Consider the following 15,147-nt stretch of genomic DNA (forward strand, 5'->3'; position numbering starts at 1 on the left):
CGTCCCATCTCCTTACTCTCCTTCTCCTCCAAACTTCTTGAAAGACTGGTCTACAACCGATTAAGCGACCATCTGACCATGAATAAACTTCTTGATCCCCTTCAGTCCGGTTTTCGCCCTCAACACTCCACGGAAACTGCTCTCCTTAAACTCTCAAATGACCTACTAATGGCTAAAGCCAATGGACACTATTCTGTACTACTTCTCCTGGACCTCTCTGCTGCCTTTGACACAGTGGACCACCCCCTCCTCCTCAAAAAACTCCACTCCTTTGGTCTCCGTGACTGTACTCTTCGCTGGTTCTCATCCTACCTATCCCACCGCTCCTTCAGTGTCACTTACAACTCTACTTCCTCTTCTCCTCTTCCTTTTTCCGTCGGGGTCCCCCAAGGTTCTGTTCTCGGACCTCTCCTTTTCTCAATCTACACCACCTCCCTGGGTCAATTGATTGCCTCCCACGGCTTTAAATATCATCTCTACGCTGATGACACCCAAATCTATCTCTCCACCCCCCAGCTCTCTCCATCTGTCTCCTCACGCATTACCAACTTATTAGCAGACATATCAGCCTGGATGTCACATCACTTTCTCAAACTCAACCTATCCAAAACCGAGCTCATGATATTTCCTCCCTCAGGTGCCACTTCCCCTGATCTCCCTGTCAAGATCAACGGCTCAACTATCAACCCATCTCCCCACGCCAAGGTCCTAGGTGTAATCCTGGACTCTGAACTAACCTTTCGACCCCACATTCTATCACTATCCAAAGCTTGCCGCCTCTGTCTTCGCAACATCTCCAAGATACGCCCCTTCCTAACCAATGACACCACAAAGCTTCTAATCCACTCCCTGGTCATCTCCCGCCTTGACTACTGCAACTCCCTCCTCATTGGTTTACCTCTAAATAGGCTATCCCCACTTCAGTCCATCATGAACGCTGCGGCCAGGCTCATCCACCACACAAACCGCTCAGCGTCTGCTACACCCCTCTGCCAATCCCTCCATTGGCTGCCACTCAGTCACCGAATTAAATTCAAGATACTAACTATAACTTACAAAGCCATCCACAACCTGGCCCCTAGCTACATCTCTAACCTAGTCACAAAATACCAACCTAATCGTTCTCTTCGCTCCTCCCAAGACCTCCTGCTCTCAAACTCCCTTGTCACCTCATCCCATGCTCGCCTTCAGGACTTCTCCAGAGCCTCCCCCATCCTCTGGAATGCTCTTCCCCAATCCGTCCGATTTTCTCCTACCTTATCCACTTTCAGACGATCCCTGAAAACTCATCTCTTCAGAGAAGCCTATCTGGCCCCCACCTAACAACTGTACATTTATCTTCTCAATCAGCACATCACCCACAGCTATTACCTCTTGTATCTCTTAACCTTCCCTCTTAGATTGTAAGCTCTAAGTGAGCAGGGCCCTCTGATTCCTACTGTATCAAATTGTATTGTATTTGTACTGTCTACCCTCAAGTTGTAAAGCGCTACGTAAACTGTTGGCGCTATATAAATATTGTATAATAATAATAATAATAAAGTAGAGCAATTTTTCACATAGTTGATCATGCTTGAGCAAATTTAAGTCAGTATATGTGCCATACCTGGACGATCTCCATGGAAGCTGGAAATCACTAATAGGCACTGCAGTGATTTCCACTACCTTCAGAGTGCCATGCCGAGCAGTTGTCCCGCTGCATCGTGAACACAGAAGGTCAATCACTCGGCATTGGTGCCATTCAGGGAAAACGTTACATTTTCTCAGTGAGAACAGAGTATTCCCTTATCAGTCAAGGTGGAGAGGCAGGGCGGTGTAGTCATGATCTTCACCCCGCCCAGAGAACATTTTCATTGCGAAAATGCTAAAGGTTGTCTGCTTGGGGGTCGTGCCAAGCGAGCAATCTCCTGTGTTCACAATGCAGCAGGGAGGTTGCTTGGCACGGGACCCTGAAGCTAGTGGCAATCACTGAACAGCTGTGGCCAAAAATTTTTGAGAATGACAAACATTCATTTTCACAAAGTCTGCTGCTTCAGCGTTTTTAGATCTTTTTGTCAGATGTTACTATGGTATACTGAAGTATAATTATAAGCATTTCATAAGTGTCAAAGGCTTTTATTGACAATTACATGAAGTTTATGCAAAGAGTCAATATTTGCAGTGTTGACCCTTCTTTTTCAAGACCTCTGCAATGCGCCCTGGCGTGCTATCAAATTCTGCGCCACATCCTGACTGATGGCAGCCCATTCTTGCGTAATCAATGCTTGGAGTTTGTCGAATTTGTTGGTTTTTTGTTCATCCACCTCGAGGATTGACTACAATTCTCTAAGGGAATAAGGTCTGGGGAGTTTTCGGATCATGGAACAAAACTTCGATGTTTTGTTCCCCAAACCACTTAGTTATCACTTTTGCCTTATGGCAAGGTGCTCCATCATGCTGGAAAAGGCAGTGCCTGTCAAACTGTTCTTGGACGGTTGGGAGAAGTTGGAGTCGGAAAATGTTTTTGTCCCATTCTTTATTCACGGTTATGTTCTTAGGCAAAATTATGAGTGAGCACACTCCGTTGGCTAAAAAGCAACCCCATACACGACTGGTCTCAAGATACTATACTGTTGGCATGACAGGACTGATGGAAGCGCTCACCTTCTTCTCCGGACAAGGTTTTTCCCAGATGCCCCAAACAATTGGAAAGGCAAGTCAGAGAAAATGACTTTACCCCAGTCCTCAGCAGTCTAATCCCTGTACCTTTTGCAGAATATCAGTCTGTCCCTGATGTTTTTCCTGGAGAGAAGTGGCTTCTTTGCTGCCCCTTTCTGACAACAGGCCACCCTCCAAAAGTCTTCTCCTCGCTATGTGTGCCAATGTACTCACACCTGTTTTTGGGATGAAGTTCATTTTCATGGCAAAAAGGGACTTTGCAAATAATTGCAATTCATCTGATCACTCTTCATAACATTCTGGAGTATATGCTAATTGCCGTCATAAAAACTGAGGCAGCAGACTTTGTGAAAATTAAGATGTGTCATTCTCAAAACTTTTGGCCACAGCTGTAGTATCGGTGTAAATTGAAATCATATCCCCTCTCAAGCGTCTCTTCTCCAGAGAGAATAAGTTCAGAGCTTGCAACCTTTCCTCATAACTAAGATCCTCCAGACCCTTTATTAGCTTTGTTGCCCTTCTTTGTACTCGCTCCATTTCCAGTACATCCCTCCTGAGGACTGGTGCCCAGAACTGGACAGCATACTCCAGGTGCGGCCGGACCAGAGTCTTGTAGAGCGGGAGAATTATCGTTTTATCTCTGGAGTTGATCCCCCTTTTAATGTATGCCAATATTCTGTTTATTTTATTAGCAGCAGCTTGGCATTGCATGCCATTAGTGAGCCTATCATCTACTAGGACCCCCAGGTCCTTTTCCATCCTAGATTCCCCCAGAGGTTCTCCCCCCAGTGTATAGATTGCATTCATATTTTTGCCACCCAAATGCATTATTTTACATTTTTCTACATTGAACCTCATTTGCCATGTAGTTGCCCACCCCATTAATTTGTTCAGGTCTTTTTTGCAAGATTTCCACATCCTGCGGAGAAGTTATTGCCCTGCTTAGCTTAGTATCGTCCGCAAATACAGAGATTGAACTGTTTATCCCATCCTTCAGATCGTTTATGAACAAATTAAATAGGATTGGTCCCAGCACAGAACCCTGGGGAACCCCACTACCCACCCCTGACCATTCTGAGTACTCCCCATTTATCACCACCCTCTAAACTCGCCCTTGTAGCCAGTTTTCAATCCATGTATTCACCCTATGGTCCATGCCAACGCACCTTATTTTGTACAGTAAACGTTTATGGGGAACTGTGTCAAATGCTTTTGCAAAATCCAGATACACCACGTCTACGGGCCTTCCTTTATCTAGATGGCAACTCACCTCCTCATAGAAGGTTAATAGATTGGTTTGGCAAGAACGATTCTTCATGAATCCATGCCGATTACTGCTAATGATATCATTCTTATTACTAAAATCTTGTATATAGTCCCTTATCATCCCCTCCAAGAGTTTACATACTATTGATGTTAGGCTAACTGGTCTGTAATTCCCAGGGATGTTTTTTGGGCCCTTTTTAAATATTGGTGCTACATTGGCTTTTCTCCAATCAGCTGGTACCATTCCAGTCAATAGACTGTAAAAATTAGGAACAACGGTCTGGCAATCACCTGACTGAGTTCCCTAAGTACCCTCGGATGCAAGCCATCTGGTACCGGTGATTTATTAATGTTAAGTTTCTCAAGTCTAATTTTAATTCCGTCCTCTGTTAACCATGTAGGTGCTTCCTGTGTTGTGTCATGAGGATAAACACTGCAGTTTTGGTTACTGAAGCCCCCCGATTCACTCGTGAAGACTGAGGAGAAGAATAAAATCAATACCTTTGCCATCTCCCCATCCTTTGTAACCAGATGTCCTTCCTCATTCTTTATGGGGCCAATATGGTCTGTCCTCCCTTTTTTACTGTTTACATACTTAAAGAATTTCTTGGGATTTTTTTTGCTCTCCTCCGCTATGTGTCTTTCATGTTCTATCTTAGCCGTCCTAATTGCACCCTTACATTTCTTATTGCATTCTTTATAAAGTCTGAATGCTGAGGATGATCCCTCAACCTTGTATTTTTTGAAGGCCTTCTCCTTTGCTTTTATATGCATTTTTTTACATTGGAGTTAAGCCATCCAGGATTTTTGTTCGCTCTTTTAAATTTATTACCCAATGGGATACATTGGCTAATGCCCTTATTTAATATGCTCTTAAAGCAAACCCATCTCTCCTCCGTATTCTTTGTTCCTAATATTTTATCCCAATTTATGCCTTTTAGCAAGGTTTGTAGTTTAGGGAAGTTGGCTCTTTTGAAATTCAGTGTCTTTGTGTTCCCTTCATGTTTCCTATTTGTGTGATTTATACTGAAACTAAATTGACCTGTGATCGCTGTTACCTAAATTGCCCTGTATTTCCACATCTGTGATCAGGTCTGTATTGTCGGTAATCAGTAGATCCAGTAATGTTTTATTTCTAGTTGGTGCATCTACCATCTGACCCATAAAATTGTCCTGCAAGACATTAAGGAACTGGCGAGCCTTAAATGAATGCGCGGTACCCTTCGCCCAGTCTATGTCTGGATAATTAAAATCCCCCATTATGATAACACTTCCCATCCTTGCTGCTAATCCAATTTGTGATAGGAGATCCGTCTCCACATCCTCCCTCAGGTTAGGGGGCCTATAGCATACTCCCAGTATTATTTTCCCCTTAGCTTCATCCCTTTGGAGCTCTACCCATAAGGATTCCACCTCCTCCCTAGCTCCCTCAGTGATGTCATCTCTCACATTCACTTGTACATTATTCTTGATATATAGGCATACCCCTCCCCCTTTTTTACCCTCTCTATCCTTGCGGTATAGGGTATACCCTTGAATGTTTGCCAGCCAATCATGAGAGCTGTTGAACCAGGTCTCTGAAATTCCCACAAAATCCAAATCCTCCTTGTACAACAGTATCTCTAGTTCACCCATCTTGTCCGCCATGCTCCTGGCATTGGTGAACATGCCACATAGTTTAGACCGGTTGCATATTGTCCTCGTATTGGGTGTTTCAAGATTGCAACTAGGACTTGCTACTATACTCACCTTGTGTTTTTGTGCTTTGGTTAACCTACCACTAATGCCCCCAATACTACCCTCTGGAATATCTTCCGCGCTGGCTATCACTGTCTCTGGACCCTCCCCCCTTTTATATTTTCCTTTTATATTTTCCCAAGTGGTATCCTTGAAACCTCCCCTTCTTAGAGGTGATCCCAGTTTTATGTGAGCAGCCGAGCTGGAGCCAGTGGACTCACTGAATTAGTGAATCTTCTTCAAATCCAATACATACAGTGCTGTGAAACAGTATTTGCCAGTATGTCCCTCACCAATATTTCAACAGTGCAAACAAATGGCCACAATTATCTTGTCTAACAGTATGCGTTAAAAACATGTTTAGTCTGCACATTTGCAAATACATGCGTTAGCTACAGATCCTCGTCAAGGCGCACCTTTTGTTTTGCACACGTTGTTCTTCCATGTGCTCCTTGCTGCAAAAGTCAGTTATAGGGGGGGCAGTGGCCATTTGTTTGTACTGTTGAAATATTGGTGTGGGGACATAGTGGACACCTTTGCTGCCATTGTGCTGTGTCCAGTGCGCCCCTCTGTGCCTTTAAAGGAAGGGTCGGCTCCCTCCAGGCTCACCAGCCCTGTACATATTCATTACAATACATGTGCTTCCACTGTAAAGGCTCTCAAATTTAGCCACGTGTTTTTGTTTTAGATTGTGACAGAGAGCGGTGGGAGAAGATCACGTGTTCACTGTCAAGACAGGGGATGGGGGGGGGCATCTGTAACAGGTTACAAAGGGTAAACTTATCTTTTAACTGCAGCAGAGAGGGCATTGCTGTGTATATCTCAGCACTGGATGAACAAAAATACTATTCCTTTGCCAGGTACAACAGCTCTTATATAGGTATTTCATCTGTGTGTTTGCTTTAGAGATTTCAGCTTTAAGTCTTGGCAGGGATAGTGACAATGTAAGCTTATTAGCAGGCAGCGGACTGATGGGAAAAGTCTACACATTCTGCAAAATACCAAGGATTTAGTCATTGCTAAAGAAAAGAAAGAAAAATTTAAAAAAAAAAAAAAAAAAAAAAAAGGAGGAAACTCCCAAGTAGTAATATGGGGCCTGCAATTACTGACCTTCTGAAGATGTCTTTTTACTCCTTTGAGTTACTGACCTGGAACAAGCATGCTTAAAACAAAGTCAGGGTAAAGTTTTAGCACTTCTGATGGGTCTGCTTGTACCTGGCCAGTGACTAAAAGCCTTGAAGCCATAGGACTGGCATGACAGGCAACTGGCGTTATCATGAGAGGATAGCAATGTTTACCTACCTGTGTGGACTTGTCATTCATACACGAAGGGTAGTGCACATGAGGGTCCCGAGGCCAGTGCCCGCTCAGGTATGTTCCAGTTATGGCGTCCAAGGAAGAAGTCCGTCGTATTGCGTTTGATGGTCGCAGGTGATGTGAACTTGACCTGTCAGCTGCAAACAAAAAAAAAAGGGGGGGGGGGGGGAACGTTAATGATCCTCTAAGTAAAGACTCAAAGCATGCATGTAGATTACAAATTAGACCCTTCAAAAAGGATTCACGCTTGTGTAGTTTCATGCATATGCATTATGTCACCAAGGGAAAATTTTTCAACCAATCTCTTTTAAAGATCAAAAAAAAAAAAATAAATATCTTGAAGTGCCTGCTCGTAGCCAGCTATGTTACACTGAAGTTAAAGGCAAAGCTCACCTTTTACACAAAATAATAAAATAGCACATATTTTTGCAATAAAAAAAATAAAAAATATTATATACACACATACATCTTTTTTTTTGTAATAGATGCCTGGAAAGCATTGCACCCATGATCAGCAGATTGCTGGTGTAGTGTCAGGCTCATGCACAGCTCGCTGATCAACACACCCACAGTTCAAACTACAAAGTATGTCCAAAGCGGTGGCTGACAGTACTTGTAGTTTATTCTTCTTTAGACTTCTGGGAAAATCAGTGAGCCAATCACACAAGCAGGAAATTATCTTTGGGGGGGGGGCGATCTGTATACCGTCTGTTTACAGAACGCCTCCAGGTAGCCACATTGCATTTTTGGAGAACATTACAGAGCTGCAAATTGAAAAGCTAATTTTTAAAAACATTCAATTACAATATGACTTCTGTCGCAATTGTATACGCTATATTTTTTGCATTTACTTTTTTTCCCCCCTATGAAAATGGAATTACCCTTTAAGACAATTTTATTGCTGAGGGAAAAAATATTTAACCAGCAACCTCTTTTTTTTTTTTTATCTTACAACACCTTGAAGTGCCGACTTGTAGCCAGCCATGTTACACTGATGTTAAAGCAGAAGAAAACCGCAGTTGGTTAAAAAATAAATAACTCCCTGCAAGGCAATGTCATAATGTGCTAGTATGCATCGCATACTAGCACAATATGAGAAACTTGCTTTAGAACGAAGCCCTCCAGCACAGCTCTGTCACCGCTGAGATGGCTGACATCTTCCCCCGATCTTCCATCTGGGTTCCTGACCTCCAGCTACATGAGTGGTTGTGGGTGCAATGACGTCACTCCCACGCATATGCGCAGGAGCCGCTGTTTACGGCACATGCTCTGAAGGTCCGGCACTGCAAGCCGAACCTTCAGAGCGCATGCCCCAGTGACGTCACTGGCTGCATGCACTCTGAATATCTTCAGAACAGTGCAAGTTTAGGCGATATTCACATATACCTACAGGTAAGCCTTTAATAAGGCTTACCTGTAGGTATAAGTGGTGTAACAGAGTTTACTACCACTTTAAAAGGTTTAAAGTGCTACTAAACCCAGGACCCAGCATTCCCTATATCTGATCTCCCATAGTACATGGAAATGCAATTATTTTAGTAAATATAAAACTGCTAAATACCTTTTCTAAACAGTATATAGCAGTCTTGTGACTTCTATCGGTGTCTGGTTAAAGCTTGTAGGAGGTTTAATTCCTCTGACTGTCCTATGAGACTGCATGACCCCTGACCCCTCCCAAGACAAAAAACAAACAAAAATACCTCCCTAGCGATACACACCAAACTGAGCATGTGCAGAGTGCCTCCAAGGCTCTGTTCGATTAAGCAGATGGATTGGGGACAGTGGAAGGGGAGGATCTGTGCACACACAATGAAACAGCCTTTTTACACAATGCAGGGGATTAACCCCTTAGGTTCCACAGCGAGTTAAACAAGCATGCTTGCATGCTTTACTGCCGATTTTACTGTTGTGGGTTTAGGAACACTAAATTTCAAGCTGCAGATTGAAAAAGAATGGTACAGTAGTTTTTAAAAACCATTCAATTACAATATGACTTGTGTCACAATTGTATAGGCTATAATTTTTGCATTATTTGCTCTTTTCAACAAAGTGGTGGAGTTACGCTTTAAGACTTTTTTTTATTGTTGTGTGTGCTTGCTGTCCCTGTGACAACTGCACCCTATCCTACTTTGTTTGGCAGACTAGACGCGAGGGAAAATCTCCCCAATGGGGACATTTAAAGTCAAAAACGAACGAGAAAGAAAGAAAGAAAAAGAAAGAAAAAGAAAGAAAAAGAAAGAAAAAGAAAGAAAGAAAAAGAAAAAAAGAGAAAAAGAAAGAAAGAGAAAGAAAAAAGAAAAAGAAATAAAGAGAAAGAAAAAAAGAAAAAGAAAGAAAGAAAAAAAGAAAAATAAAGAAAATCTGATGTTAGGCTTTAGCTCTCATTCACACCAGTGCAACTTGTCAGGCGATTTGACAGTTCCAAAATCGCATGACAAGCCCCACCCCATTGCCGGCAATGGAACTGTTCATATTGCTGCGACTCACATCGCAGCAATTAGGAAAAAGGTTCCTGCACTACTTTTAACCGATTTCATTGCGACTTGCATAGACTTCTGTTAAATGAAGTCGCAGGCTGTAATGAAAATCTGCAGTGCAAATCGCATGGATGCGTGGCTTTGACAATTGTGCTGAAGTAGCATGATTTCAAAGCCGCATGGTGTAAACCAGGGCTTCATGAGGACAAACTCTATAAAGAATTATTGGAATTTGGGACAGTTTATGACAAGAGTGGTAGGTTTTCGTTCGGTTGGTCCAGCCGCAGATCGCTGGTATACCATTTGTCACTCCTGTGATTGCAGACTAACACACAGACACAACTAGACAAGGAGCAGCAGACAGGTCACCTTTACCACAAATCACCAACCCTCAGGAAACGTCACTTTTTATAGTCTATAAACGCAGCCGCATAGATAGGAACCAGACCCGTGAAAATATGTCACGGGTAATTTGCCAGTCTGATGTGCACGGCTGCGATCTCGTATTCACGTGTTACTGGCAGCTTCCTGCAGCCGCTGCTTGTTTGCAGACTCTGCTTAATTATCCGGTTAGCTGCGAAGTGTTGTGCTCAGGATGGAAAGATTACAACATTCATACTATAAAATGATATGAAGGGCTGGAGGGGCTCTGTACAGAATCTCATTGTGTAACCTTACACACAAAACCACGTCTTTACATATGACTGTTCTTAGCCACTTATGGTCTATCCAATACTAACCACTAGACCCAGTGTGGTAAAATCAGTATTATTGCTCCCGTGTTTTGCCACCTTAGGCCAGCCATAGATTGAGCGATAGGCAATACATAAAACCTGGCCTGTTAGTGGGCCCTGAGGACAGGGTTGATGACCACTGCACTAGAGACTGCTTTACAAAAAAAAAAAAGATTTCTACCCGATTTCACAGCGCCTTCCGGCACTCGCATAACTCCTTGGCTCTCTCCTCTCCCCATCTGACAGATCCAGTGGGAGGGGGTCGAGAAATCCTGCTGACATCAGCTGGGAGGGAGGAGGTGAGGAGAGAGCCGAGGAGTCACGTGAGCGCTGGGAGGGGCTGTGAAATCAAATTTGTTTTTGCAAAGGACAGACACTAGGATGCATGTTATCTAACAGAGGGGGTGGTATAAAGATATCAGTTTAACCACTTGCTTACTGGGCACTTAAACCCCCCTTCCTGCCCAGACAAAATTTTCAGCTTTCAGCGCTCACACTTTGAATGACAATTGCGCGGTCATACAACAATGTACCCAAATTAAATTATCATTTTTTTTCCACACAAATAGAGCTTTCTTTTGGTATTTAATCACCACTGGGTTTATTTTTTGCAAAAAAAAAAAAAAAAAAAGACAGAAATTTAAAAAAAAAATAAAGTTTCATAGTTAGTTATAATTGAAGATGGGTAATTTTTCTCCTTCATTGATGTGCGCTGATAAGGCGGCACTGAAGCACTGTTGGGCACTGGCAGGTGGCACTGCTTGGCACAGATGAGGCAGCCGCGGCTCAGTGTGAGGGACTGATGTCCCTCTGACAGAAGCCGTGATCAGCTTCCCCGCTCCCCTCACGCCGAGAGCGTGAGGAAAAAAAAGAATTACCGATCTTCTGTTTAGATCACGTGATCAGCTGTCATTGGTTGACAGCTGATCATGTGGTAAGGGGCCGAGTCTCAGTGATCACAGGGCGCGCAGGCAGCTCATGCATGGGAGGACGTCATATGCCTCCTAGCAATTAAGGCCCGCGCTGTAGCCATCATTCGGCTATAGCACGGACGGTGGTTAATAGCAGCGGAGGGGGGCGTCACTGGTACGAGTGGACAGGCAGGGAGGGGAGGGGTGGGAGGGGTGTAGAGGACGGGGAGAGAGGACAGAGCAGGGCTGCGGATGACGAAGGAATGTAGACTGACCACGGTGTCAGGGCTCAGCAGCCATAATAAACCGTGGTCAGTTTACAGGGTGGAGGGAAAAACCAGGTAGGATCAGCCAGGTGATAGAAGGTGCAAAAATTACACAGCACAAGAACCGTGCTGTATAACACGCGTTAAAACAGGATTCATCTTTTTTTTTTCCCAGGGTAACATACGCTTTAACCAGCTACTAAGTATGCAGCTTCTTAATCTTTTAATCCTTGCCAGTTTAAAGGATAAGTTCACCTTTCATAACATGTTACACCAATATTCAGGGTGTAGTATGTAACATATGAATGCACCGCCACACGCACCTCCTGCTCCCCCACTGTGAGGCTCTGCCCACCCAGCAGCGTCACTCATTCACATCGCTCTTTAAATGGAAAACTACGAGGTCTGGCAGCAGGGTGGATTTGTTTTAAATCACTAGTAAAAAGGCGCGATTTAAATTCATCATTTTTAAAGCGCAACTGTTATCTCTGTCCCACAGGGGCTCCTTCTCTGATCCCGCCGTTGACTCACTGACAGTCCTATTCACTTTAATGGGACGGCTGGTGATGCGGCAGTGACACAACAAGGTGAAGGACGTGGGGGCAGCAGGTGAGTAAATGCCGCTAACAGGCGCTGCCACGATGGATCTGAAATGACAGGTGCTCTTTAAATGCTGGTAGTTAGAATCTTTAATATTTGAAAACAAAATGAAGATTTCCTATTTAGAATAATAAGCTGTCAGGTTAGTAAAACAGCGATATCAGAACCGATTTTGTTAATCACACATAGTTGAAGAACTACTCAAATTCTTTTATTTAATAAAAGAACATTGCCGGTGAATGTTATCTCAGCTTGCAGAGCTTGGATGCATCGAATGAGTTTACCAAAAATGTAAATATTGCAGAATATACAGCCTCATGCTACATAACTAAGCTCCATTTCATGCCGAATAAACTAAATTATTAATGTATCTTAAATAGAAATCTTTTAGATAGATTTTTACTCCAAAAGCATTAAAATAAACTTGAGAAAAATCCAATTTAACCACTTCCGGACCTGGCCACCGTCAATACACGTCGGGACAATTTTTTTGTTTTTGTTTTTTTTATTGCTTTGAAGTGTAAATGAGAGCCAAGGTCTTTTTGACCCGAGATCTCGCATCAAAGAGGTCCTGTCACGCTTTTTTTCTATTACAAGGGATGTTTACATTTCTTCTAAGAGGAATAAAAGTGATCGATCCAATTAAAAAAGAAAAAAAAAATTTAAAGCACCCCGTCCCTCCAAGCTGGCACGCAGAAGCGAACGCATACGCAAGTCACGCCCACATATGAAAACTGTGTTCAAACCACAAGTGAGGTATCGCCGCGATAGTTATAGCGAGAGCAATACTTTTAGCACTAGACCTCCTCTAACTCAAAACTGGTAACCTGAAGAAATTTTTAACCGTCGCCTATGGAGATTTTTAAGTGTCAAAGTTTGTCGCCATTCTACAGTCGGCTGCAATTTTGAAGTGTGACATGTTGGGTATCAATTTACTCGGTGTAACAATCTTTCACTATATAGAAAAAAAATTTGGCTAACTTTACTGTGTTCTTATTTTTTTAATTCAAAAAAGTGCATTTGGAAGACTGCTGCGCGAATACGGTGTGACAAAGTATTGCAACGACCACCATTTTATTCTCTAGGGCAGTTGTTCTCAACTTCGGTCCTCAGCACCCACCAACAGGCCAGGTTTGCAAGATAACTGAAATACATCCCAGGTGATATCATTTGCTGCTCAGTGATTGCAGTATTCTAGTCTGCATCTCCCCCAAGGTAATACTTAAAATCTGGCCTGTTAGTGGGTCCTGAGGACAGGAGTTGAGAACACTAGGGTGTCTGAAAGAAAAAAAAAAAAAAAAAAAGTATGTTTGGGGGGGGTTCTAAGTAATTTTCTAGCAAAAAAAAAAGATTTTAACCTGTAAACACCACGTGTCAAAAATAGGCCTGGTCCTTAAAGCGGATTTGCACCCAAAAGTATCTCTTGCTTATACACTTCCTCCCCCCACCCGGAGAAATGGGGGACCTGTTTTTGACACAGACGGGTCGTGGCCCAAGCTCCCATAAGTTCAGCCCCCCCTCCTCCTTCCCCTGTTGCCAGGCCAAATAGAAAGCGCTGCACGCTTCACGCATGCGCAGTAGGGAACCCGGTAGTGAAGCTGAAAGGTTTCACTACCGGGTTCCCTTACCAGGAATGGCGGCGGCAGCACCAGGGAGTTGATCCGAAAATCGGCTGGGGTGCCGACATCTCAGGCTCCCTGGACAGGCAAGTTCCCCAATATTTAAAGTCAGCAGCTACATTTGTAGCCGACATTTTTTCACCAAGGCTGGACTTCCCCTTTAATTGGTTAAATCCAAAAAACAGATTTAAAATAAAAATAGATTTTTTTTTTTTTTTTTTTAATCACTTTTTATCCACCCTGTGTGGCAGTCTTTGCAGCTGTCAGCTTGTAGCTTTCAATGAACTACCTGAGTGCGCTGAGCGTGCTGTGGTAACTTATTCATTCTTCCTGTCAGAATATAATCGGCTTCTTTGTATGAGGTACAGACAAGCCGATACACTGACAGATCTGCAGGAGACCTGCGTGGCATCAGTGACCTGCTGATTGCTGGTGCAATGCATTAAAGGCTCCGGAAACAAAATAAATGCACATTTTTCACCAGCAAAAAAAAACAAACAAAAAAAAAAAACTTGCACTTATTTTTTGGTAAAAGGTGAACTTACCCTTTAAGCTGGCGCAATGAGCGCTGCCCCCCCAGGTTTCCTATTTTAGGGTGGCCGCTTTCTCTTGCAGCATCCTATGGAGCCACCCTGAAAAAGCAGCAACTAGAGCTGTGTGCATCAACAGAAACACACAGCACAGCCAAGGATTGCAAGGCACTTCCGTGCTCCTCCCTCCTCTTCCTTTTTTCAAGCTAACTAGCTGGAGATGGAGACTTCACTGTTCACGCTCCTGTAAAGACCAGGAGTTCAGGGAAGAAGCACTGAAAAAGCAGGAGCCAGCGGAAGTGAAAATTTTAAAAACTACAAGAAAAAGAACTTTAGCAAAAAGGTTTACTGGGGAATTTTTATCATGTTGTGCCCAATGTGTTAAAGCCGACCTTTAGTCTTTTTTTCAATCTTTCCATCTCCCCTGCCCTTGTTGTTTTAACTTTGGATAGAAAAAAAAAAAAAAAAAAAAAAAAACACTTGTCAGTAAATACCTTATGAAGCCCACTTCCTGTTTTTTGTCTGGTAAAACGCCTAGGTCAGTGATGGCGAACCTTGGCACCCCAAATGTTCTGGAACTATATTTCCCATGATGCTCATGCACTCTGCAGTGTAGATGAGCATCATGGGAAATGTAGTTCCAAAACATCTGGGGTGCCAAGGTTCACCATCACTGGCCTAGGCTTATGACATCTCGCACAGCTCACTCTCTCGTGAGTTTGCCAGCAAGGAGTTATAGGAGGGCCAATGAGAGCTGCAGGGCTGCAGAGCTGGAGGCGTGCCTGTGTAAATCCAGGAAGTGAACAGACAGCAGCTTCAGCTGCCCACAGTTAAAATGGATGCAGCCAGAATATGCAAAGCGGTTGGAGGGAAGCTTCAGAGTGGCAAAGATGTTTTTATTACAAATTATGTGAACAGACTGCAGTTCCTCTTAAAAGTTCTAAAGTCAAGCAGCTCCAGACTGAAGGTGAAGATTTCACAATTTTTAATGGGCTGTTTATCTTATTTTTTTTCTGGAGTTCCACATTCTCA

At 43.3% G+C, this 15,147-nt stretch overlaps 1 protein-coding gene across 1 annotated transcript in view; it reads right to left on the minus strand.

The window, feature by feature from the left end:
- The window catches only part of GLCCI1 (glucocorticoid induced 1), a 153,525-nt gene that overhangs the window by 91,988 nt on the left and 46,390 nt on the right, over window positions 1–15,147 (minus strand). Inside the window, exon 2 of the mRNA XM_073629548.1 lies at window positions 6,964–7,115. Coding sequence (XP_073485649.1) covers window positions 6,964–7,115 — 152 coding nt within the window. The remainder of the gene's footprint in view (window positions 1–6,963; window positions 7,116–15,147) is intronic.

The sequence above is a fragment of the Aquarana catesbeiana genome, linkage group LG05 (genome assembly GCF_042186555.1).
Source record: "Aquarana catesbeiana isolate 2022-GZ linkage group LG05, ASM4218655v1, whole genome shotgun sequence".
In the NCBI taxonomy this organism is placed as follows: Eukaryota; Metazoa; Chordata; class Amphibia; order Anura; family Ranidae; genus Aquarana; species Aquarana catesbeiana.